General features: G+C 46.2%; 1 protein-coding gene across 2 annotated transcripts; it reads left to right on the forward strand.

The window, feature by feature from the left end:
- Positions 1-1,481: 1,481 nt before the first annotated feature.
- On the forward strand, positions 1,482-23,448 carry LOC140728137 (myosin light chain 3, skeletal muscle isoform). 2 transcript variants are annotated; one of them, XM_073046358.1, is made up of 7 exons: positions 1,482-1,690; positions 11,815-11,842; positions 14,473-14,616; positions 14,744-14,917; positions 21,026-21,103; positions 21,206-21,248; positions 23,156-23,448. In XM_073046358.1, exons 1-6 carry the CDS (start codon positions 1,559-1,561, stop codon positions 21,232-21,234), a joined length of 585 nt encoding a protein of 194 aa, XP_072902459.1. In that variant the 5' UTR covers positions 1,482-1,558; the 3' UTR covers positions 21,235-21,248; positions 23,156-23,448. The 2 variants fall into 2 exon arrangements, with proteins under 2 accessions (XP_072902459.1, XP_072902460.1); XM_073046359.1 differs by lacking the exons at positions 1,482-1,690; positions 11,815-11,842 and adding exons at positions 11,436-11,568; positions 11,660-11,684.
- The last annotated feature ends 2,011 nt before the right edge of the window (positions 23,449-25,459 follow it).

Below are 25,459 nucleotides of genomic sequence, written 5' to 3' on the forward strand. Positions count from 1 at the left end.
GCCATTCACTGTGTAGGTCCTACCTCAGTGTGAATGTCCACAATGCACCACCTCACAGTTATCTCAGTTGAAATCCATTTGCCCCCTGAACTCCTGAATTTATCAAGATCTCTTTGCAATTCACTGTAACCTGCTTCACTATCAACTATACCCCTAATTCAATATCATCAACAAACTTGCTAATTGTACCACATGCAAATTATTTGCATGCATAATGAATAACAGAGTTCCCAACACTGACCCCTGGGGCACCCCGCTATCCACGGGCTTCAAGTCAGAGAACCAACCTTCACCCATCATCCTTTGCTTCCTATCGTTGAGCCAATTCTGAATCCACTGCCACCTCACTAGCTCCCCCTGAATCCCATGCTACCTAACCTGCAATGCAGGACCTAGTCAAAGGCAAACATTCACTCCACTTCCTACATCTACCCCCTTAATTACCTCTTCCAAAAACTCCAGATTCGTCAGACATGAACTCTGCTGACTGTTCCCGTCAGGCCTTAACTATCCAAGTCTTGTCCCTCAGAATGCTCTCCAGTAACTTCCCCACTACTGAAGCCAGGTCTGCAGGCCTGTGGTTCCCTGGCCAGTCCTTGCTACCCTTCCCCAGCCTATGCCCAGGGTTGATCTAAGGCCAGAGGATGTAGCAGGCACGGTGCACATCTGGGCAGAGGAGTGCGCACCACACGTGCTAATCAGTTGGGCCGGGGAGTAGTGCTCTGTCTTATCGATAGAGGTTGGGACTGAAGCAGGTGTTGGGCGCAGCTGCCCAGATGTTTGAGCTTCCGGTCTACGGTGCATATCTGCTGATGGGCTCGGACTGTGGGGTCCCAGAAGATGGATGGAGTGGGGGTGGCTGAGAGGTTGGAAAGTCCGTACTGCGCGCTGATGCGGGGATTTCTCTGGGTTTCTGCCCTTTGGAGGCGAAGTTGTTGGAGTCCCGGGACAGAGTCGTCTCCCGCCGTGATGCCTGGTCTTGGGCGGAGGCAGTTATGCGGATTACCCAGCCCGGGGAGGCTCTGTGAAGCCTAGGAGGGTGGTTTGGGAGGTCGCTGTGCGCTTGATTCTGGCAGAATCTCCGTCCCAGGATAGGTTTCAATTTATTTTTATCCACTCTTCCGCTTAATCAGCACTTTTAGCAGAAGGGGCTGCGGGGCGCCTGCGACCCCGAGGAATTCCCGGAATTCCCGAACGCCAGGTGGAACCAAGTTCCTGACAGCGATGTCAGGAATGTCTAACTTCAGCCGAAGTGAATTCGGTAAATATGTTCCTCAATGTCAGCCCGTCAGGAGGCTTTCGGCCGCGCACTGCTTCTCAGAATGAAGGGGAGGTGGGCTGCAGAATTCCTGCTAGTTTGGTGAAGTCGCAGTTCCATTTATAGTCCGGGTTGATTATCTCCCTCCCTGTCCACTGTCCAATCGAGCGCATGTGACACGTTTGTCTTATCGATAGGGGGCATAAATACCCCAGCTCACAGGCGGACTCTGCCCCGCTCCACGCCGACAGTCTCTCATTAACCTGCACACGGCCGCACTCCGCACCGGCTACACCCCAAATGGCACCCAAGAAAGACGTCAAGAAAGCCGAGCCCAAGGCGGCGCCTGCCCCTGCCCCGGCTCCCGCTCCCGCTCCCGCTCCCGAACCAGCCAAGCCCAAGGAGCCAGCCCTCGACTTGTCCAAGGTCAAGGTGGGTACGTTCTAGATCAAACCCGGCAGCTGGGAAGTGATGGAGAGCTTTGGTGTTGCATTTTAGCCCGGTGACCAGGTTGCTGCCCGAGGAAGATCAAGCGGGATAGCCTCAGTGTGTGCATGCCCTGAGAGTGAACGGGTACCAATAAGCTCGATCGCGGCTGCCTTGTCTGCCCCGTGTGTAACTCTTCCGAAGCCTGTTTTTCTTTTGTTTTGGAAGCTAGAATGCCGGTCTAATTTGTAAAACGCTCGTTCTCGAAGGACCACGTCGTAACGCTTCGCGGTAGAAAATTGCAGCAGGCTTAACTATTCCCCGCGGATTCCGGAGCCCCGCAACCTAAATTATCACCAGCCCCCGGCTCCCCGCTCGCCGCCCACCGGGGGGGGGGGGCGGGGGGTGAGCCAGGACACAGAAACCTGTGACAGAAATATTGCCAAATATGGGAGCGGCACCCAGGCGTGCCAGCTAATGTTACCATTAAGACGTCGTTGCTTTAAAAGGACAAACCCGGGATGTGCCGGACTCCCATCTGTTCCCCTAACTGGTAGCTCTCCGAGATTGTCCTAGCTTGTTACTGTGTTGAACAGATCTCCGCACCGACAGAGATTCTCAGCGCTCTGCCGATACCTGATGGGTGACTATTTAAGTGCGGGCCAGGGATCCGCCTTGTGCTGTCAACCAGATTCGCCTTTTTAACTTTGCATTTCGCATGCTGTTAACACCGGGAGCACGGAAATTAACACAGCGAACCCCCACCACCGCCCGCGAATTTCCATTGAAGGAAGGGACTCCCGGATCCCACGCCCAACCCTCCGAGGCCGGCGGGTGTCCCGGCGCTAGCTTTCTCTGGGGAGCTGACTCCTTGATGCCCGTGCCCACTGACCGAGCAGGAAGGCTGGCTCCCTTCGTAACGGTATTCTGAGGAAATTGTTGCCCCTACCCCCGTGTGAGGGGAAGTGAAAGAAAGCCGAAAGTCACCCTCAAGTTCCTGCCAAACGCGCCCTTCCCTGATAGCCGGCATCACAATAACCCCATCCCGGTGGGCGTTCGTTCACAGTGATGGGGTTTCGGTTGGGATCTGCAGGCGGGGTGAGGTGGACTTGGAGGGGGTACACGCACGGGAGCTCCCGGGCGTTAACCGGGCTAGGTCAGATGTAGAGGGAATATACAAGGGGGTTTGAAGATGCGCTCTTACGGAGTTGTGAATGAAGTAGCGTAAGGGGCAATGGGAGAGGGTTTAACTTAGATCATGTAAACGGCTGTGGGGACACATACTCGGGGGCTCTGCTTGAATTGAACTCAAAAGACGTATGTAAAGGTACGCTGGGAGGGTATAGTTAAGTGGTCTTTGGTGAGGTTTAAATGTACTGTATAAATACATAAAGCGAATTGGACCATGTAACCCTCAGAGCACCCTTACATATCCCGCTCATTGTCCTCATTCATATAAATTCCCCACCGTCCCCCACTTACATATACCCTGTTGTCACCCTTGCATATACCCCACAGTCCCTCCTTATATATACTCACCACCCCCCCTTACATATACCCCATTGTCACCCTTGTATGTACCCCATGGTCCCTCCTTATTATGTACCCCACAGTCCCCACTAATATGTATCCCATGGTACCCCCTTACATATACCCCACAGTCCCCCTTATATGTACCTGACAGCCCCCCCTTGTATGTACCCCATGGTCCCCCCTTGTATGTATCCCATACATGTATCCCTTACATATACTGTATATATCCTCCATACATGTACTCCATATCCCCCTTTATATATACCCCACTGCCCCTTACATATAGCACCTTTCCCACTTATGTAATCTCCCTAGTGCCCCCTTTCATATGCCCCTTATTCCCCCTTACATATACCTCATACCCCTTACACATTGCCCATATAGAGCCCTCTGACACACATCCCTGGAGGATCTCCTTAACTAAACCCAGCCAGAATGACAGTGTGTACAGGTTCATTGACACTGAATTTCTCAGGGGTCGATGTATAACTACTGCCTCTGTGGGATAATACAAGGGAGCATTCAGGGGTAATTGAAAGGGCCTGTGGGGTTTATGTGTGAGGGAGATACCGAGAGGACTGTGATGGAACTCGTTGAATTGGAGGGTTTGAAGGGTGTATAAAGAGGATTCAGAAGGCTGTGTAAAGAGAAGCTCAGTTGCTCTCTCTCCCCCTTTCATCTTTTCTATCCTTCCTCCACCCAGTTCCATCTGCCCTTCATTCCCCCCTCTCATGTTCCCGCCCCTACCCTGCACTTCACATCCTGGCTCTTCCTCCTCCCGCCCCAAGTCCTGACACAGTCTCAACCTTAGATGTTGACACATCTTTTTCATTCTGCTTAGCCTACGGGAGTCCTCTCAACAGTTTGTGTCTTTAATCACCGTTCTAGAAAATACAGTCTATTGTCCTCCTGTAGGCTGCAATGTAGCCAGGAGGATCTCAGTGCTCCCAGATTCTGCCTGGCCTTGTCCTATCCCTCCGACTGCAGCTGGGGGTGAACTGGGTCCCACAGGTGGGGCAGCAGAGGCCTAAGGTCATCCTGCCTTGACTCCTGCCACACGCTGTGTGATAACCCTTTACACTGAATTCAGAGATCCACACTACCTCCCTCTCTGGGCTCATTTGTTTATTCTCAAATTGTCAGGTCATTATAAGTGATTATGAAATTAATTTAATGGGGTGGTCACAGCATTCCAGCATAATTATTTTCAATATTTTGCTCCTCTGTGATTATCTTTGCAATATTACTCTTTTCCCCCAGAAACCCACCTGTTGTCACTAATATCACTTTCTTCAATGGAAGGTTCATTCTGTTTCAGCGCCTGTGTGGTGTTTTTTGTCACTTGTTTGGATTATTGCTGAATGTTCACTGATAGTAATATCTTGCCTGTGCATTCCTCCCTTGCAATAGGTCTCTTGAGAACGCTGCAAAGGAAACAGAACATTGCAAATGCAGCTATGTTGCAGCCACTGTAAAACCCCGCGAGAGATAGTAGCCACTGATTAGTGGATTGGGGGGCAGAATGAGGCTTTCCCACAGTCACATGAACGTTGAGCAGGTGAATCATTAACCTGCAGTAATTTAAGCAACAGAGAAAATGCAAAATCTCTTCCCCCTCACAACCTTTCCAAACAAAACATTGACCTGAAACTGTGCAACCATACTTTTGGTTTGTTTCTGTGCCAGCTGAATTGTTGGACACCAAGGTAATCAAAACGTCTTGTTTACCAGACCTCGGAGATCAGCGTTAACCCAGCCCATACCCTTCTTCACACGACCCTCAGCGACCCCCGCAAACTTGGCACCGAGCATTTTCTGCTTCATTCCAACATCAAACCGTTGACATACAACCCAAACGACAAGGCTAAAATAGAACTTGAAATCACACGGGTTGAAACTTCTTCCTGGTCCTCATTCAGCATCAGAAAATTCCTAAGTCAACTTTCAGATTGAAATTGCAAGGTATGTCACTCTCCACAACTGAATCCTCAGCTCAAATCCCTATGTGAGTTCAATACTGTAATAGTACCACACTCCAGCCACACACTAAAAGTACAACAGAAATCTGTATGACATTATTATAAATATTAAAATTTATCAGAAAATTAATTTATTGACAGAAAAGTAAACAGAATAATTACTGAGAACCATGTAACAATTAGCTTAGCATCTGTATTAGAAATGTTTGAATTTTAACCAGAAGATTTAAGTTAGAAACACCTGAAAACAGTTAAAAAGTAATTTACTTAATTATAATTATACTTCAACAAAATCTTAAGGGAAGGATATGTTTTGCTTGGAGGAAATAGAGTACCTATTGCTTAGAAAATATATTCAGTAAAGAATCTAAGCTGTTGGGGTGCAGGGGATGAACACGATAGGTTTATGAGTTAATGGGTTCAGGAGACACCATACAGATGAACAGATGGAGAATTTAACATAGGTTGTCTGAAACTTTGCTTAGATCCATGGTTAGAATAATGCACATTGTCCTTGACATGAGGCCCCAGAGAAGATTAAGAGGGACTTTCTCAAAACCTGCTGGTTACAGCTATGAAAGCTGTTCCTCTATTCATAACAGAAAAGACCAAGGCGCCACCTAAGCACTGTCTGTAAGATTAGGAAGTGTTTGCTTACATACTGTAGATGTGGAAGAGATATTCCCTTTGGTGGTCAGGTCCAAAATTAGGAATTGCAAAACAATGGTTAATAAATAATGCAATAAGGAATTTGGAGAATGAATAGCTGGAAGTAAACTCAACATGTTGAACAGGATCTAATGATGCAAAGAGATTGTCGGTGTTTAAGGTTGAAACCTTCAGGGTCGGTGCAGGGTCTTGATCCTGAATGTTAACTCTCCCTTTGTCCCCACTGACGATGACTTGACTCATTAAATTCTTCCAGCAGTATATCCTTGCTCCAGATTCCAGCAGTGCCATCTCCAAGGAATTCTGAGACACTGCTTTAGCACAAAGTTGATTAGAATCAGGTGCTGTTGAACTGAACGGCAGAAATGTGCCTAAAGTAAAGCCAGGCAAATACATTGCGGGGGACGATAGCAAATACTGTGTTGTTTAGTTTTGACGAAGAAGGGAGAAGAGATTAGTGTAGCGGATTTGCATTGTGTATATATCATACACGTGGGGAAATGCTCTTTTCCTCTGCTGTAAATCACAAGTAAATCTTTGGCATTTAATTGAATGCGGTATTAAACCTAGGGTGAAGATGCTCACAGATTCCGTGACTAATTTCTGGTAATGGTAGAAGTTTATTCCTTTTTATTAATTTTTGGGCTTTGGGGAATAACCAGCAAGATCAGCCTTTGTGTCCTAACCCAAGCAAACCTTGAGAAGGTGGTGGTGGGCTTTACTGTACTGCATGTCTTCTGCTGTAGATACTCCCATGGTTCTGCTGCAGAGAGCACTTCAGGATTTAGACTCCGTGAAGTGAAAACTAATGATATACATATGAGTTATGAGGACTATAGATAGGGTTAATGCAAACAGGTTTTTTCTCCACCAAGGTTGGATGAGACTAGAACTAGAGGTCATAGGCCATGGGTTAAGGGTGAAAGGTGAAATATTTAAGGGGAACCTGAGGGGGAACTTCTTCATTCAGAGGGTGGCGTGAGTGTGGGACAAGCTACCAGTGGAAGTGGCGGATGTGGTTTTGATTACAACACAATAGGGCGGTTTTGATGAATACATGGCTGGGGAGTATGGAGGGCTATGGTCCAAGTGTGGGTCACGGGCTAGGCAAATAATAGTTTGGCACAGCCTAGATGGGACAAAGGGCCCGTTTCTGTGCTACAGTGCTCTATAAGTCAGGATGTTGTGTGACTTGGAAGGGATCGCACAGGTAGTGGTGCTCCCATTCACCTGATGTCTTTGTCCTTCTAAGTGAGGGGGTTGGCTGGTTTAGGAGAAGCTCCCAGAGTAGCCTGGGTAAAACACTGCAGAGTATTTTGTAGGTGGTACACAAAGCAGTCACTGTGTGTCAGTGGTGGAGGGGCTGGAGATTAAGGATGTCTGAGGTGATGCTTTGTCTTTGATGGTTTCAATCACCATGATGCCATAAAAGTCCAGGGCAGTCTGTCACCTTGCTTGTGGAGGGCTGGGGCAAAGTGCTCCTGACAAAACCAAAAATGCTCAGTAATGTAGGGCTGTGCAACACCATAAGATCAGGGTTCAATTCTCGCCATCGCCTGTAAGGAGTTTGTAAGGAGCACCCTCCAGGTACTCCAATTTCTTCCCACATTCCAAAGACGTACAAGATGGGTTTAGTAAATTGTGGACGAGTCATGATAGTGCTGGTAGCATGGGGTCACTTGCCCAGCACAATCCCCGTTGATATGATTTGATGCCTTTCACTGTTTATTTTGATATACCTGTGACAAATAAAGCTAATCTTTACCTTTATCTTGAGGAAGTCATTGGTGAGTTAGTGGCACTTCACTTTTAAACCACACTACAGGGAAGATGTTATATTACTGGAGAGGGTGCAGAGGAGAGTCACTAGGATGTTACCTGGGGTGAGGAGAGACTGGACAGGCTCGGCCTGTTCTTCCTGGAGTGGAGGAGGTTAACAGGGGACTGCAGGAAGCCAGAAGTAGGAAAAGGAAGATAGTTTAGGGTATGGAATAAAAGATTCTGAGGTGGACCTTTTTCACTCTGGGTGGTAATTACCTGAAATGCACTGCCAGTGAGAAGAGTGGAAACAGAGTTGCTGACTGTGTGTGGGACTTGTCTGGGCATTGAAGACAACAGGCCAAGATGGGACTATTATGGATGGGTGCCCACTGGTCAGTGTGTTGAGAGAATAATGATTGGATTGCAATGAAACAAACCAGATTTCTTCTACCTTTTTGAATGGAGGTGCAGCTAGTTCTGAAGAGCAGGTCTTCAGTACTTTAGCTGCAATGTTGTCCAATTTTGTAGCCATTATATAACACATTTGAGCATAAGACCTGAGTCGCTGTGGTACAGTTATACAAAGCATTGGTTTGGAGGGGGAGGTATCAAGGTGATGTGAGGGATACACTTTTCACACAGAGGCTGGTATAAGGGATGAGCTGCCAGAGGAAGTAGTGGATGCAGGAACAACTTTTAAGAGTCTTCTAAATGGGTACTTGAATGAGCAAGGCAGATAGGGATATGGAGTTAGTGGAGGTAAGTGGGATTAGATAGATAGATAGATACTTTATTCATCCCCATGGGGAAATTCAACTTTTTTTTCCAATGTCCCATACACTTGTTGTAGCAAAACTAATTGCATACAATACTTAACTCAGTAAAAAATATGATATGCATCTAAATCACTATCTCAAAAAGCATTAATAATAGCTTAATATAGCTTCGTATAGATAGACCAAAAGACTTAGGAGCAGAATTGGACCATTCAGCTCATCGAGTCTGCTCCACTATGGCTGTTTTATTTTACCTCTCAACCACATTCTCCTGGCTTCCTCCCATAACCTTTTACTAATCAAGAACCTATCAACCTCTACTTCAAATGTATCTAATGACTGGCTTCCACAGCCGTCTATTGCAGTGAATTTCACAGATTCACCACCCTGTGCTAAAGGGGTGTCCTTGTTTTCTGAGGCTATGCCTACTGGTCTTGGACTCTCTCATTATTGGAAACATCCTCTCCATGTCCACTCTATTCAGGCCTTTCAATATTCTGCAGGTTTCAACGAGAACCCTCCCTCTCCCCATTCTTCTAATCTCCAGCAAGTACCAGTTCAGAGTGGGTACCTAATATGTTGACCCTTTAATTCTTGGGATAATTATTGTAAATCCGCACTGGAGCCACTCCAATGAAATGAGTCCTTCCTTAGATAAAGGGGCCCAGAATTGCTCAGAATATTACAAACGGGGTTCCAACCAACCCTTTTAAAGTCTCAGCATTATATCCTTGCTTTTATATTCTAATCCTCTGGAAATGAATGTTAACACTGCATTTGCCTTCCTTACTACTGACGCAACCTGCAAGGTAGCCAGAAGTTAAGACTCCCGATTCCCTTTGTATCTCTGATTTGGAAATTCACTCTCAGTTTAGAAAATAATTCACTCCTTTATTCCTTTTAGCAAAGTGCATGACCATGCACCTCCCTAAAGTCTATTCCATCTGCAATTTCTCTGTCCATTCTACTATTCCTTCTACAGACTCCTTGCTTCCTCAGCACTATCTGTCCTTCCACCAGTCTTTGGGTCATTCTCAAACTTGGCTGCAAAGCCATCAATTTCATCTATCAAATCATTGACATATAATGTGAAAAGAAGTGGTCCCAACACAGACCCATGCAGAACACCACTGGTCACCAGCAGCCAATCAGAAAAGGCTCCCTTTATCCCCACTCTTTGCCTCCTGCCAGTCAGCCAATCTTCTATCCATGCTAGTTACTTTCCTGCCCATGGGCTTCTTTCTTGTCTAGCAGCCTCATGTGAGGCACCTGGTCAAAGACCTTCTGAAAATCCAAGCAAACAACATCCACTGAATCTCCTTTGTCTATCCTGCCTGTTACTTCCTGAAATAATTCAGGCAAGATTTTCCTTAAGGAAGCCATGCTGGCCTATTTTATTGTGTGCCTCCAAATACTCCAAAACTTCATCCTTGGTAATGGACTCTAACATCTTACTAACCAGGCTAACTGGCCTATAATTTCACAACTTTTGCCTCCCTCCCTTCTTAAAGCAGAGCAACATTTCCAAGTTTCCAGTTCTCTCGAACTATTCCAGAGTTTAGCGATTCTTGCAGGATCACTACTAATGCCTCCACAATCTCTTCAGCTACCTCTTCTAGAACTCTGGGGTGTAGTCCCATCTGGTCCGGGTGACTTAGCCACCTTCAGACCTTTCAGCTTCCCAAGCACCTTCTCCTTAGTAATAGCAACCACATATGCTCCCTGACTTTCTTGAATTTCTGGTGAGTTGCCAGTGTCTTCCACGTTGAAGACTGATAGCCTGAACTCAGTGGGCTGGAAGGCCCATTTTTATACTGTACAATTCTGTAACACTTTTATATAATGTCTTCACTGGGGTGAAACATTCCAGTGGCCTCACTGAGCAGTATCAATTAAAATTTGTAATTGAGTCTTTGAGGAGCTTTTGGAATGGGCAATAAAAAGCATGGTTAAAAAGTTATAATTTAAGGAACATCCTGCAGAAGTGACAGGGGGAAAGAAGTGGTATGTGTATATTGGGCTCCTGGTAGATAAAGGTGGAATAGGGGTGAGCTGGGAATCGCACAGGAAAACGAGAGCAGAGAATGTTGAAGGGTTGTTGTGCTGGAGGAAGACCTGGTTTGCCAGCACCTCCAAAAGTGAAAAGGTAGAACCGACAGCACAGGAACCGGCAAAAATGCTCCATCACCACCGATTACATCTTGCTAAACACATAAAGGCACGCTTGTGGCACTATTCCCGTCATCTTTCTATTTGTGCCAACCCAAGGTACCAATATTCCGCAATATTCTTCTCCAATAACGTGGCTGGACGTAATTTCCCTTTTCGCAAAACCATGTTGGTTTTACCCGATTATCCTGTTTTTTTTAGATGTCCTTCAATTTGTAGGTTTGTGTATAGATCCTCACAGCTGCGTTCAAACCGCTCAGTCTTCTCACCATATAAAACATGTATGCACAAGTAAAAATATTTTAGACTGTTACATCGTCAAAGGTGGCTATATCCATATTCAGCGAACATTCACATCTTTACAGTCACCTAAAAACTGTCAACACAAAACTAATGTTTCAACCCCAAACACTTCACCATCAAAAGGTTATTACAATGTCAACGTGCCTGTAGACCAGCGGCAAGAGGGCCCTTTACTGTGTGCAGGGACTTGACTCTAGATCCCTTTGCTTTTGTACCATGAGTTCCACATGTCCTGATCTTATCCAATCACTTAGCCTGTCCATATCTCCTTACACAGCCTGTGCATACATCCTCCCAGTGGACACTGCCACCCTGGAAGAATTCCTTGGGTTGCACCTGTCTCATTTCCCTGACATCAATAGCTGCCCATAAAAATACCAAGGCTCCTTTTACAGCAGGGAGCACCGGGGTGCACACGAAAGGTCCGGAGAAAGTGCTGACATGTCGCAGACTCTCTCCTAGGATTCCGATGCTCCAAAAATAGGCTGGGCGGGTATTTCAGGCGCACTGCTCCTGCCCTAAGAAAGTTAAAGAACTCGGGCGGAGGAGGTGGGCTTGTGCCGCGACGACACCCGATCCGCTGCCCCGTCACCGACTTGCGGGCAATAAGAGGGCGGGCGTCGGGGTGCGGCAGTTCCATCCTCGGGAAGAACTCAGCGCCGTTCCTCGCTCGCCGCTTGCCGCTCCAGCCATGGTAGGTCGCCACGCTGCCCTCTGCAATTCACTGTCCCGGTACCGCTGCATTTGCAATATTTCCAACCTCTGTTTTCTTCTTCTCTTTGCAGTCGTTCTCAGCAGACGAGGTTGCCGGTAAGTGAGGCCGGGGTCCCGGGCCGGGGGCTGCCCTACATACCCCCCCCCCAACCCCCGGCCGCTCTAACCCCCGGCTCGGGCTCCCTCTCCACCGCTCCAAACCTCTCCCTCTCTCTCTCTCTTTCAGATCGAGTTCTCTGCGGAGCAGCAGGAAGGTGAGCAGCGGACCCCGCAGCGCACACCGCCGGGCCAGCCGGCGCAGGAGGCGGCCACGGCCCGGAACCGGGCTCGGCGGGAGGGGAGGGGAGGGGAGGTTGGGCTAGGAGCGTCGATGGGCGCTGCCCGTCTGTGGGCGGGAGGTCTCTGCCCCTCTGTGATGTGGCTGAGTATACATCAGTGAGTGGTCGGGTACTGCCCACCTGTGGGACGGGAATATATTTGTCTGGGAACATTTGTTGAGAGAGGCTGCGTTGTGTGCTGTAGATTTGCTCTGGAGCAGAGTGTGGAGGATGGGTAGCGTTAGTGGGCCATAGGCGTCTGTGGGCAGGAATCATATCTAGTGTCTGGGCAGATGTGCGTGAGATTATTTATTGATTTATTATAAGGTAATAGAATAGAGGCAGAGAGGAACTTCTACAGCCAGAAGGTGAAGAAACTGTGATATTTATTGCCACTGACAGCTGTCCAGGCCAAGTCATTGGGTAAATTTAAAGCAGAGGTTGATAGGTTCTTGATTGGTAAAGGTGTCACAGGTTACTGGGAAAAGTCGGGAGAATGGGATTGAGAGGGATAATAAATCAGCCAGGGTAGAATGGTGATGCAGATTCAATGGGCTGAATGGCCTAATTGTGCTCCAGCATCTTACAGCTTTAAGATTGGTCACTGGATCCACAGGGAAGTATGCATGCATGTGTGGGCGCACACTGGCATTTTGAATTATTATTTATTGGGAACTGGCCCTTCAAGCCCTGCCACCCAGCAGTCCCCTGATTTAACCCTCGCCTGTTATTGGGATAATTTACAATCACCAATTAACCAGCAACCGATACATTTTGGGACTGTGGGAGGAAAGCAGACTGCCCAGAGGAAACCCACGTGGTTACGGGGTGGACATAGAAACTATTTACGTGCAGGGTCAGGAATTGAACCCAGGTTGCTGGAACTGTAAAGCGCTGCGCTAACCACTACACTACCGTGTGCGTGTGTAGGAAGGAGGGTCAGTGATCAAGCCACAAGCCTGTGTTTGCTGCTGTACAGCCACTGCCAGGTGCTGTGGGAGGGCCCAAACTGCCCTGCCAGTAAGAACTCGAAGTTAAGTGGAACATTGATCATTTCAAAGATGATCATTGCACCCCTGTTCAGGTGCCATGGCTGGTCTGGCTAGGACAACGTTGCGGCCACCTGCACCTTCCCTGGACCCTGAGGAATGGTTCCCTTGGTTCTTCTCTCAGCCTCTTCCCCTAATCGATATATTTAGTGATGCAATGATAATTTTATTTATTTTTTATTTATCGACATACAGTGCAGAAAAGGCCCTCCTGGCTCTTTGAACCACACCACCCAGCAATCTCCCAATTTAATCCTAGTCTAATCACGGGACAATTTACAATGGCCGATTAACTTATCATTTAGTATGTCTTTGGAATATGGGAGGAAACTAGAGCACTGGGAAGAAACCCGTGCGGTCACAGGGAGAACGTGCAAAATCCTTGCAGGTAGCGGAAGGCACTCTGCAGAAACCTTAGCAATGAAACGTCAAGCTGCACGGAGACATTGAAAGGGTGGGTGGGGGACACATTTGTTCCCCACGTTTGCTGATGAGTAGCGTAACATTACTGGAGCTGAACACGTGAACTGTGCCCTTTCCTGAATACCTAGAGTTCTAACATCAGTCCTGGCTGAAACTGGCTTTGGTTTCCTCCTATCTTCCGAAGCTGTTTGGGTCAAAAAGGTAATTGGCTGCTGTGACCAGCAGCAAGTATGGGCCGCTGGTTGGCAGACTGGGGCTGGTTCTTGGTCAGCAGGTGTGAGGGGCAGAGTTACAGGAAAATGGGTGGAGAAATCCAGTTGCTATGAGAGCTGGTGTAGACCCGTATGAGGGTCTGAATCGGGCAGCGTCTGTATAGAGACACAGTTAGACTCATCCACCTTTCGTCCAGCAACTGCACTTTCTAGTGCAGTTCAGTACAAAACTGGGTGACTGGCCAATGCTGTAGCTCACAGAGAAGGTACCTCAAGCAGTGTGGATCAGTGTCAGCCTATCGGCTCTACCCAAGAACACCCATGCGTCTTTGAGACGTCCACACTCCTCCATCTGCAGATACGAAATGCTGGAGGAACTCAGCAGGTCAGGCAGCATCTATGGAGAGAAATAAAGAGCCAACTTTTTTGGCTGGGAAACTTCATCAATTGAAATCAGCTCTTTAATCCTCTCTATAGACACTGCCTGACCTGCTGAGTTCCTCCAGTATTTTGTGTGTGTGCTACTCTGGATTTCCTGCATCTGCAGAATCTCGTGTGTTTACCATCTGTAGTCCGTGGAATTTTTCTCCGCATGCTGGCCACTTAAGCTCACGCCTCACCAGAGAAGACTTCTGGGGATTAACTTGAACTTGAAATTGGATTCACGAATGAGTGGGGGCAGGTTTGCCCCTCTGTATTGCACACATGTCAAAGGTTCCCACTGGTTTCCCACCCCCCCATTTTCAGCATATTTCTGCTCTCTGTGCCACTCTTAATTATCGGATTGTGCAGGCTGGTACTTGACCAGTGATTTCAGTGTGGCCATAGTTCAATGTATTCTTTCCAATCCTACCCATCTTATGTCGTGTTCTCTACCCTTCAGACTTCAAGGAGGCCTTCCTCCTGTTTGACAGGACTGGTAACAGCAAGATCACCCTCAGCCAAGTGGCAGATGTCATGAGAGCTCTCGGTCAGAATCCAACCAACGCGGAAGTGAAGAAGATCCTGAACAACCCCAGTGCAGAGGGTAGGTCTCCCGGACACAATGGATGGGATGAATGTTATCCCACACCGTGTAACTAAAATTCTACAAAGTCATACTGCCAGGATCTGATTTACTTGCAATGACTCATTTTGGTGTGTTCCCCTTTCAGAGATGACCGGAAAAAGTGTTGATTTTGACCAGTTTCTTCCCATGCTTCAGACCATGGCTAACAACAAAGACCAGGGATCCTTTGAGGACTTTGTTGAAGGTCTGCGTGTTTTCGACAAGGAAGGCAATGGCACAGTGATGGGCGCTGAACTTCGCCACGTTCTGGCCACACTGGGTAAGGAAGCCACCCACTGACAACATTAAAGCACCAGCTCTTAGCATACGAAAAGTAAATGCCATTCAAGCAAAACGGAGTTTGAAAGTAAAGAGGGATAATTTTTTCAAAATCTTGTAGAGAATCTTCCACTACTGGTTACTGTCATGGTTCTGTTGCCAATGAAAGTTTGCCTTGAAGTATTTTGGCTAAATCTGGAATATATGGGGATGTACACTTGTGTGGCCCTGAAAGACTAAGCAGCTTCATAGCACAGTGGACAACGTTGGATTAATTTGCCCGGTTAGTTCTCAGCAAAATCCCACAAATAATCAGGTGCCTAGTGCTTGGCAAGTGTTGCTCAAAGAAAGCATCTTCGCAAAGTCAGGAAAAAAAACACTTCCTGTTCCTGGAAAAAGTGTATGGAACTTTAATATGTATTGGAACGGGTCAACAGGATCCTTAAATGTAAAGGAATACTCCCGGCGAGATTAATGAGTCTGGAAATTAATCCCCAGCAACCCATAATCTAAATTGCAAAGGTTTTGAAAGGGGTGGCTGTGGAAGTGTCATCTTCTATGACTCTACAGATTCAGGAATTATTTCTGTCATTGGAGGGTTGCAAATATGGCCTGACATTTTAAGAAAGGAGCAAGGCAGAACTGCAGACTACCAATCTGGCCGTCTGACTTTAGTCATTGGGAAACAGCTATAATGTGGAATGTGGTGACAAGACATTAAAAAAATCATGACTGAGTAGAGGAAACAAAGTAGGGAAAGAGAAATCATGTTTGACAAAGCTGGAGTTCTTTGAGGATACGTATATCTAGAAGTCTGAGTGAGGAGGGATTAGTGGATGTGGTGCTTTCGGATTTTAGATGGCCTTTGATAAGGTTCCAAAGGGAGTTGGTGAATAAGGTTTGATATACACAGTTGGAGTAGTGTAACAGCGTGGACAGAGAGTCAAGCACAGACTACTGGAGGAACTCGGCAGTATCTGTGGGGGGAAAGGCATGGCCAATATTTCAGGTTGGTACCTGCATCAGGACTGGTAGTGCAGAGTGGAGATAGTCAGTATTAAAGCACAAGACAGGGGCTGACAGGCTTTAGGTGAGCCAGCGAAGGAGGGAGATGATGGGAAGATGGAGCCAGGGAGAGGGAGGGATGGAGCTGGGAGACTTCGATGGAGATGGCATGAACATCAATTTCTCTAACTTCTGATAAATTTTCTCCTTCCCCCCCGCTTTTTCTTTTCCCCGTTATAGCTCCCTTCTTACCCTCTCTCCTCATCTGGTCATCAACTCCCTCTGGTGCCCCACCTCCTTCCCTGTCTCCCATGGTCCGCTCTCCTCTCCTATCAGATTAATACTTCTTCAGCCCCTCACCTCTTGCACCTATCACTTTCCAGCTTCTCGCTCTCCCCCTCCCCAACCACCCACCTTCCCCCCCCCCCCCAACCTGGCATCACCTATCACCTTGTACACCTTCCCCCTTGACCCCCACCTTCAAATTCTGGCTTCTTCCCCCTTCCTTTCCAGTCATCTTGTAGGGCCTTAGCCCAAAATGTCAACAATTTATTCCTCTCCATAGATGCTGGCTGACTTACTAGTTCTTCTAGCATTTTGTGAGTTTTGAGACAGTAGCTGGTCTGTGATAGGAAGAAACAAGATACTGAAACAAAGCAGGTAGAGCCAGGGGGTGGAGAGGGGAGCAAAACAGGCTGGAAGGTGTTAAGTGGAAACAGGACACTGTAGATGCTAGAATTTGAGAGGTAAGGAAGGTGATTGAGTAAGAAATTTAGAATTACCCACTTAAAATTTACAGAATCTGTAATAGGGCTTAACATGCAAATGTGGGGTAGGGTGATGTTCCTAGTTAAGTTATCCAGGATGTGGGGGCACAGTCGAAACAAGGGTAAATCACTTAGGGCTGAGATGAAAGTATTTCTTTACTCAGTGAGAGGTAAACGTTGATATTCACGCCTTGGAAGACAGTGGAAACTCCATCACTGAATTCATTCGAAAGAAAGATCATTAGATTTTTTGAAATTATGCAGGAAATAAGTCGTTACGATCTCAGACCATCAGACCATTCCTGCACTGCATGCTTGCTGTAACTGTAAAACTTTATTCTGTGCTCTATTCTTTTTCCCTGTACTACCTCAATGCACTGTTGTAAGGAATAGATCAGTGTGAACAGCATCCAAGGCGAATTTTCCACTGCACCTTCCAAAATATGAAAATAGATAGATAGATAGATACTTTATTCATCCCCATGGGGAAATTCAACATTTTTTCCAATGTCCCATACACTTATTGTAGCAAAACTAATTACATACAATACCTAACTCAGTAAAAATATGATATGCATCTAAAATCACCCTCTCAAAAAGCATTAATAATAGCTTTTAAAAAGTTCTTAAGTAGTTTACTTAAATACATTGAGTCCTAACCCCGGCACTTTAACATATCTTACTCCTGGCGGTTGAATTGTAAAGCCGAATGGCATTGGGGAGTATTGACCTCTTCATCCAGTCTGAGGAACATTGCATCGATAGCAACCTGTCGCTGAAATTGCTTCTCTGTCTCTGGATGGTGCTATGTAGAGGATGTTCAGGGTTTTCCATAATTGACAGTAGTGAAGTAATTTACCAAAATTGGCCTCAGGCAGGAGTGTAGTACTGATGTAAGAGATCAGGAAAGATCTACTTGCCTAGTGGAACAGCCTGAAGGGACTACACTTACCACCTCATATTTCTAGGTGGACTTCCCAGCTTAAATAGTATTTGAATAAAAGTGAATGGTAAAACTGGACAGAGACGACCAAAAGGAACAGTGAGACTGAAACAATGCAGAGAAAATAAGTAAAAATGAATCTAGCAAGCAATGAGTCCCTTGTGTTATGCATCAGGATATTAAAATTAGAGAAATGTACAGCATAGAAACAGGCCTCTCTGCTCACCATCATGCCAATCCATACCAATTCCATCTGCATGCATTAATTCCATGTCCCTCTATGTCCAGCTCAATTAAATGTCCTTCCTGTTGCTGCCTCCACTATCCCCTCTGGCAGCACATTCCAGATAACTACAACTGAGGTGGAAAACTTACTCCTCAGATCTTTTATAAACCTCTTCCCTTTCACCTCTAGTCTTAGACACTCCAGCAGAGGAAACGGACTCTAGTTATCTGCCCTTTCATCAGACCACCTCTGAAATCCCACACTCCAGCCAAAGTAGACCCAACCTATCTCATCCCTCCTCATAACCCAAGCCCTCCATTCCCAGTAACATCCTAATGAAATTTCCCTGAAGTGTCTCAACCTTAATCTCATCTTTCCCATAGTATGGTGTACGGAATGGCACACAATACTCCAAATGCAGCCCATCCAATGTTCTAAACAACTTGTCTGAGATGTAATTAAATGGCTTAGATGAAAATGTAGGCAAGTGGGTTAGTAAGTTTGAAGATGATGCGAAGATTGCTGGACGTTGTAGAGGGGGGCATCAACCAGTTAGACATGGCACATGAATTTTCATCCAAGCAAGTGGAAGGCGTTATACTTTGGGAGGTCAAGTGGAAGGGGAAAGTACACTGTTAATGGCAGGACCCTCAACAGCATTCATATACAGTGGGAACTTGGAGTCCAATCCCATAGCTCCCTGAAAGTGCCCATGCAGTAGAGAGGGTGGTGAAGAAGGCATATGGAATGCTTGCCTTTATTGGTCAGGACACTGAGTATAAGAAAAAGGAAGTCATGTTGCAGCTATGTAAAACTATGTTTAGGCCACACTGAAATGTATGATGTGCACTTCTAATCACCCTATTACAGGAAGGGTGTAGAGGCTTTGGAGAAGGTGTAAAAGAGGGTAACCAGGATGCTGCCTGGATTAGAGGGTATGAGCTGCATGGAGAGTTCGGTCAAATGTCAGTTCTTCCCTCTGAGCTGGCAGAAGTTGAAGGGAAATCTGATAGAAGGTTATGACACTGTGAGAGGCATAGTTCAAGCACAAGTCATTTTAACCTTGCACGTGTATAATGCCGCATGAAACAACGTTCCTGCAGACCGAGGTGCACAACACAGTACATAACTCACACACAACACAGAAAGTAATATTACCACAAATTAATTAACATTTATGCCTCAAGTTTAAAAAGTAAACAGTATAATGCTATTGGTGCTTCACATGTCACAATCTTCTCCCCAGGGAGAAATGCTCACTAGTAGAGGACACGTATTTATGGTGAGAAGGAGGATAATTTAAAGGTGATGTGAAGGACAGGTTTTATTTTCCACTGAGTTGCCTGCAATGGGCTGCCAGAGGTGGTGGTTGACGCAGATATGACAGTGGTTGTTAGATGGGCACAGGACTATACAGGGAATCGAGGGATATGGTTCAGAACAGGCAGAATAGATTTAATTTGGCGCAGACATTAAGGGTCAGAGGGCCTCTTTCTGTGCTGTGCTGTTTTATGTTCTAGATTCTGACTGCATGCCAATTCTTGTAGTCAGTGCTTTAGCCGATGAAGGTAAGCATGCTGTGCACGTTCTTCACAGGACAGTACACTAGCATGGCGGTTAATGCAATTGCTTTGCATCGCCAGTGATCACTGATTGGAGTTTGACAGTCTGAAAGGTGTTTGTACATTCTCCCCGTGACCACATGTGTTTCTTCAGGGTGCTCCAGATCCCTCCCACAGTACAAACACACGTGGTTAGGTTTAGGGTTTGTAGGTTGTGGGTATCCTACATTGGAGCCAGAAGCATGGAGACACTTACAGACTGCCCCCCAGCACAATCGTCGCTGATTTGATTTGAGGCAAACGACACATTTCACTGTGTGTTTTGATGTACCTGCGACAAATGAAGCTAGTCTCTAAATCTCACCCTTTCTTCCTACTTCGCCATTTTCAGTACATCTATTGGTATGTACTTGTTCTCCCCAGACTATAGTGACCATAATTCAAAAATGCACCCCAGGGCACTGTCATTCCCTGTATAAATTCTACCGTGGTGTCACTTCTCAAAGTGTGTCACTTCATACTTGTCTGAGTTAAATTCCATCTGCTATTCCTTTGGCCACTTTCCCTGCTGTAACCTGTAGACAACCTACTTCACTGTCCTCTGAACAAGCAATTTTGCCAACACCACAATCTTACTAACCACACCACCTACACTCTTATCCAAGTTATACACACCAGAAATTCTGCAGGTGCTGGGAAACCAGGGTAACACGCACAAAATGCTGGAGAGACCTTAGCAGGTCATAGAGAGTCAACATTCTGGGCCAAGGCCCTTCATCAGGACCCCAGCCCAAAACACCAATTCTGTGTTCGTATGTGGGTGTCGGTCAGTGCAGTGACCCAGGGCTGTGAGGAAACAGTATATGCTGTGCAGAGGAGTGTAGATACTATGGAATAAGAGTGCTGGGGAATTATGTGAAACATTGTTCTAGGTAACCTGTCTGATTTATAGATACTGACAAATTTCTTTAGCCAGAAGGTGGTAAATCTGTGGAGTTTGTTGCCACGGACAGCTACAGGGGCCAAGTCATTGGGTATATTTAAAGCGGAGGTTGATAGGTTCTTGATTAGTAAGGGGTTATGGAAAGAAAGCAAGGGAATGTGGTTGAGAGGGATGATAAATCAGCCATGGTGGGATAGTAGGAGAGACCTGATGGGCTGAATGGCCCAATTCTGTTCCTATGTCTTATGACTTGTAGTTAAGTGGCTGTACTCGAGATTTTCAAAACTCGTAGTCATTGAAAGGACAAAATCCTCGCCAAAGTTTCAAGAGGTTTTTGGTAGGAGTGACCTGTTCACTCCTGGCAGTTCTTTATTTATACTGTTTGCTTGTGTCCCAATGTTTCCCCGTACCTGGAATACACGCCTGCTTTCTGGTTTAGCATCCCAGGCTTAACAACACCAAATCCAGAGTGCACACACTCACTGGTCACTTTGTGAGGTGCAACTGCTGTTTAATGCAAATGTCTAATCAGATGATCCTGTGATAGCAACTCGATGCATAAAATCAGGGCCAAGATTTTTCATCAGAATAGGGAAGGAATACGATCTCAGTGCCCGTTGTAACAGAAGGGGTGACGTACTGATACTTGTGTGTGTTTGCCAGGTGAGAAGCTGTCAGAAGAGCAGGTGGAAGAGCTGCTGAAAGGACAGGAAGACCCCAATGGCTGCATCAACTATGAGGGTATGTGCTTATATGAGCTCCTCATTTCCCTTGGTGTTTCATTTTGATTTTCCAGTATTCTATCTTTACATCTTACTAATTCATTCTTACTTTCTTTCTCAGCATTTGTCAAACACATCATGTCTATTTAAGAGGGATCCCGATGGTATGCTCTCTTCTTTCATCCGTTCCTTTGCATCCCAGTCTGTTTCGTGTTGTGTGGCTCCTAACTTGTGACGTCCATTTGTCCCTCGCTCGCCTGTGGCCCATTCTCCACACAGAAGCGATCTCGAACCATCCGCTGCTTTGCAATGGGTTCTGATAAAGACATTTTAGAAAGGGGAAGTGCAGAGTGGGAGAAATGTAACTCGGGGTGGGTTATTCTAGCCAAAACCAACATTACAGCTTCTTGATGCAACAGTTTGGGGTAAATAAACTGGTTTATTTTTGCCCCATGTGCTGAGGTACAGTGAAAAACTGTTTTGCATCTCACCCATTTCATCACGTCAAAGTGGGACAAGGGAGCAGCAATAGCAGAGTGCAGGATAAAGGGTTACAGTTACGGAGAGGGTACAGTGCAGGCAGACAAGAAGGTGCAAGGGTCACGATGAGGTCGATTGTGAGGTCAGCAGTTCATCCAGTCCTACCAGGGGATTGGGGCAGGAGGGGTCTTTGGTTACTTCGGCCGCTCTACTTGAGAAGTAGAGAGTCCGTGGAGGGGAGGCTGGTTTTCATGATGTTCTGAGCTTCAACACCATACGAATAGGGAAAGCCTAAACAGTTGCAGCTGAACCTTAACGTTTCTTTCCCCATTTCCGACTGAACTGAGCAAAAAGTATCAGTCCTCATTTTAACTGTGAGTTATTTAAATCGACAACGTGTGCGTAAGGCTGAAGGGGCCAGTGGCTCACTCGTTACAGGGTCAGGGCTTCACAGGCAAGGCCAGAACTTATTGTCTTTCTTTAAGAGTGAGAGCTGGTATGGGTTTGAACTTTCTCCCCATGGCAGTACAGGGAAGGTATTCTTGAACTTGGAACCAATCATTCTGATGGAATGGCCAAATATAGTACAATCACAGATTGATGAATTGCTAGTCATTAGGGAATTGAGGGATGAGGAGAGAGCAGGAAAATGGAACTGAGACACAAGATCAGCCACAATGTTGATGAATGATAGGGCAGGCTTTGGAGTGGGGGACGCGGACAGCCCCCTCGGGCTTGGGGTGGGGGATATGGATGGCCTGATCTTGCTGCATTTTCATTTCTCTTGGAAGCTGGAGCTAGTGCTATTTCCAGCGGCAAGAGTTCCTCCTCTGAGAGTGGGGTTTCTGTGTCCGGGCGAGGTGGTTGTCCAGCCTCTTCTGACAGTGGGGTTTGTGTCTGGGGGAGGCTGTTACAGGGTGGCCGGTAGGGACTACACAGAGCGCTCACAGAGGCACAGTTATCAGGAAGGAGAGGCTGAACACAACACAGATCACAAACTGTTGCAGCACAGTGCATGCCCTTTGGCCCACAGTGTTGTACCCAACTTTTAACCTACTCTAAGATCAACCTATCCCTTCCCTCCTACAGAGCACTCCATCTTTTTCATCATCCATGTGCATCTTACCTCTGACATTCACTACTCCCCCTTTACTTTCCTCCAATCACCTTACAATTATGGCCCCTCATGTTAGCCATTTCTGCTCTTGGTGAAGGTCTCCAGCTGTCCACTCGATCTATGGCTCTTCTCATCATGGGTATCTCCATCAAGTCACTTCTCATCATCCTTCTCTCCAAAGAGAGATTGTTCAACCTTTCCTCATAAAACATACCCTCCACTCCAGGCAGCATCCTGGTAAATCCGCTCTGCACCCTCCTCAAGACTTCCACATCCCCGCTATAACGAGGTGCCCAGAACTGGTGTAGGAGTTGGGGGTGGTGGAGGGAAGGATTACGCTGGGAGGAGCTGTGAGTGCTTAAAAAGTCCTGGAAGTAAAGCTTTTAGAAATAAGTGGCCGGTTCATCAAATCTTCTTGTGAAACATTCCGTACGGCTTGGATTTGACACTTTTGTACTGGTATTTCTTTCCCAGAAGTGGTGCAAATGTTTATGAGTCGCTGAACACCTGAAACAGCCAAGATATCCCATCCTGGAACTGTCCCATCAGTGCAATTCATCTCCTTTCAAGCTTACACAAGAACCACTTTTTTTTACATATCGAATGGACTGTATTTGAAACAACAAAAGGGGAGAAAGAAAACAAAGAACCTGATATTTTTGGTACTAAGCACTATGGATAAGACTACTCAGTTTGTCCACGATGTTTTGACGTGGTTGAAAAGTGCACACGGATGTCAGAATCCAATAAAGGCTCCGTGGTCAGTCTCTGGCTGTATCGTTCCTGTTATATACCTTCCACACTGGGCAGTCCTCAAGATCAAGGCTACATTGTAATGGCACACATGCACTGTGTAAAGGCCATGAGAAGTATCTTTGTGCACCAGTACAGTACTTTACAAGAGGAGGAAAAATATAAGTTAACATAGACTTAAATTAACATAAATTATACATATTTTACAAAAAATAATGTCACGAGTACAAAACTGAGAGAGACAAAAATATATAGACTGTGGTAGAATGAAGGCTTTGTTGTCTCAGTTCAGGATCCTGATGGCAGTGGGGAAGAATCTGTGGTTGAACCTTGACGTGTGGGTCATCAGGGTCCAGTACTTCTTGCCTGTTGGCAGCATTGAGAAGCGGAAATGGCTCAGAGTGGGGGACCTGATGATGGATGTTGCCTTCCTGAGATATTGGCTCTCATAGATGCCTGTGATGCTGAGGTGAGCTGTACCATGATGGAGGTAGTTGAGTCCACTGCTGCCCGTGGCCTCATATTCCCCACACCAGGCCATCAGTCAGAATGCTTTCCACTCTACATGAGGCATAGGAGCAGAATTATGCCATTGGGCCTAGCAAATCCGGTCCACCATTCTATCACGGCTGATTTATTATCCCTCTTAAACCCATTCTCCTGCCTTTTCCCCAGAACCTTTGATGCCCTCACTAATGAAGAATATATCAAACTCCACTCTAAATTTACCCAATTAGCTGGTACAATGAATGCCACAGATTCAGCACCCTTTGGCTAAAGAAATTCTTCCTCACCTCTAAATGGACATACTTTTATTCTGAGGCTCTGCCCTGATTCCAACTATAGGAATCAACCTCTCCAGGTCCACTCTATTTAGGCCTTTCCATATTCAGTAGGTTTCAATGAGATCCCTCCTCATTCCTCTGAATTCCAGCGAGTACAGGCCCAGAGCCATCGAACACTTCTCTGCATCTACATCTGTAGACATTCGGCAGAATCTTCAATAACGTGCCAAATTTCTGGGAGTAGAGACATTAATGTCTTTCTGCTTGTATCTACATGCTGGACCAAGGATAAATACATAATTCAAACATACTACAAAAATTATAAGTGGAATGCCAGACTTTAGCTATGTTAAATTTTCAAACAGCTCTGGGTAGAGTGTTGCCATTTCTCCTGACTCTCACCATCGAGTACTGCTATTATGGGAAGATTGGTCCCTTCTTGGAGTCTAGGCCCAGAGGGCATGGCCTCAGAGTAGGATATCCTTTTGGAACAGAGATACAAAGGAATTTCTTTAGCCAGAGTATGGTGAATCTGTAGAATCCACTGCCACAGGTAGAGCAGACTCGATGGGCTAATTCTGCCCCTATGCCTTAAGATCTTATTGCTTGTCCTTAGCTCAACTGCAAAATCTTCAACTTTTCCAGAACCTCTCTGATATCACAACATCAGCTAAAGTAGTAGCTTTCATCTGACAATGGCCTTGTCACTTGGCATTGAATGGTTTTACTTGTGGTTTCATATGAGCAACTATTGGGTGAGCCATGAAGTTAGGAAAGCTGGGGATTGAAGAGGTGGAATGAGAATGCAGAACTAGGCACAGTTTGTCACCAAAAATAATTGGCAGTTATTGGGGTAACTTCAACGTTAATGCTTGGATTCCTGCTGACAGGAATACAATGATTCACTATAAGTCTCAGGTAGGTATAGATGTAATGCCCAGGTATACTTCAAATAAATAGTAATTCTTTGAGGCACATTGGAACCTAGACTCCTCCTGCATTGCACGACATATGGGAAACTCCATAGGTGAGGTCCTTTCATAATAAGATGATCTTTCCCATTATCTCCTTCAACTCTGGCCTGCTCATAGCGTAAAACAAAAACAGCTCCTTTCGCCCAACTCGTCCATATTGACTAAGGTGCCCACCAAACTGGTCCCAGATGCCTGTAGTTGACCCAGATGCCTCTAAACTTCTTATCCATGTACTTATCTAGATGTCTTTTCAATGTCATTATTGT

Source organism: Hemitrygon akajei, chromosome 5 (genome assembly GCF_048418815.1).
Source record: "Hemitrygon akajei chromosome 5, sHemAka1.3, whole genome shotgun sequence".
Classification (NCBI taxonomy): Eukaryota; Metazoa; Chordata; class Chondrichthyes; order Myliobatiformes; family Dasyatidae; genus Hemitrygon; species Hemitrygon akajei.

Excerpts from the sequence above, each read along its gene's own strand:
- LOC140728137 (XM_073046358.1), top strand. The coding sequence starts at position 1,559 with ATGGCACCCAAGAAAGACGTCAAGAAAGCCGAGCCCAAGGCGGCGCCT. Across the intron at positions 14,617-14,743 it reads GAACAACCCCAGTGCAGAGG|AGATGACCGGAAAAAGTGTT; the intron begins GTAGGTCTCCCG and ends TTCCCCTTTCAG. Across the intron at positions 14,918-21,025 it reads CCACGTTCTGGCCACACTGG|GTGAGAAGCTGTCAGAAGAG; the intron begins GTAAGGAAGCCA and ends TGTGTTTGCCAG.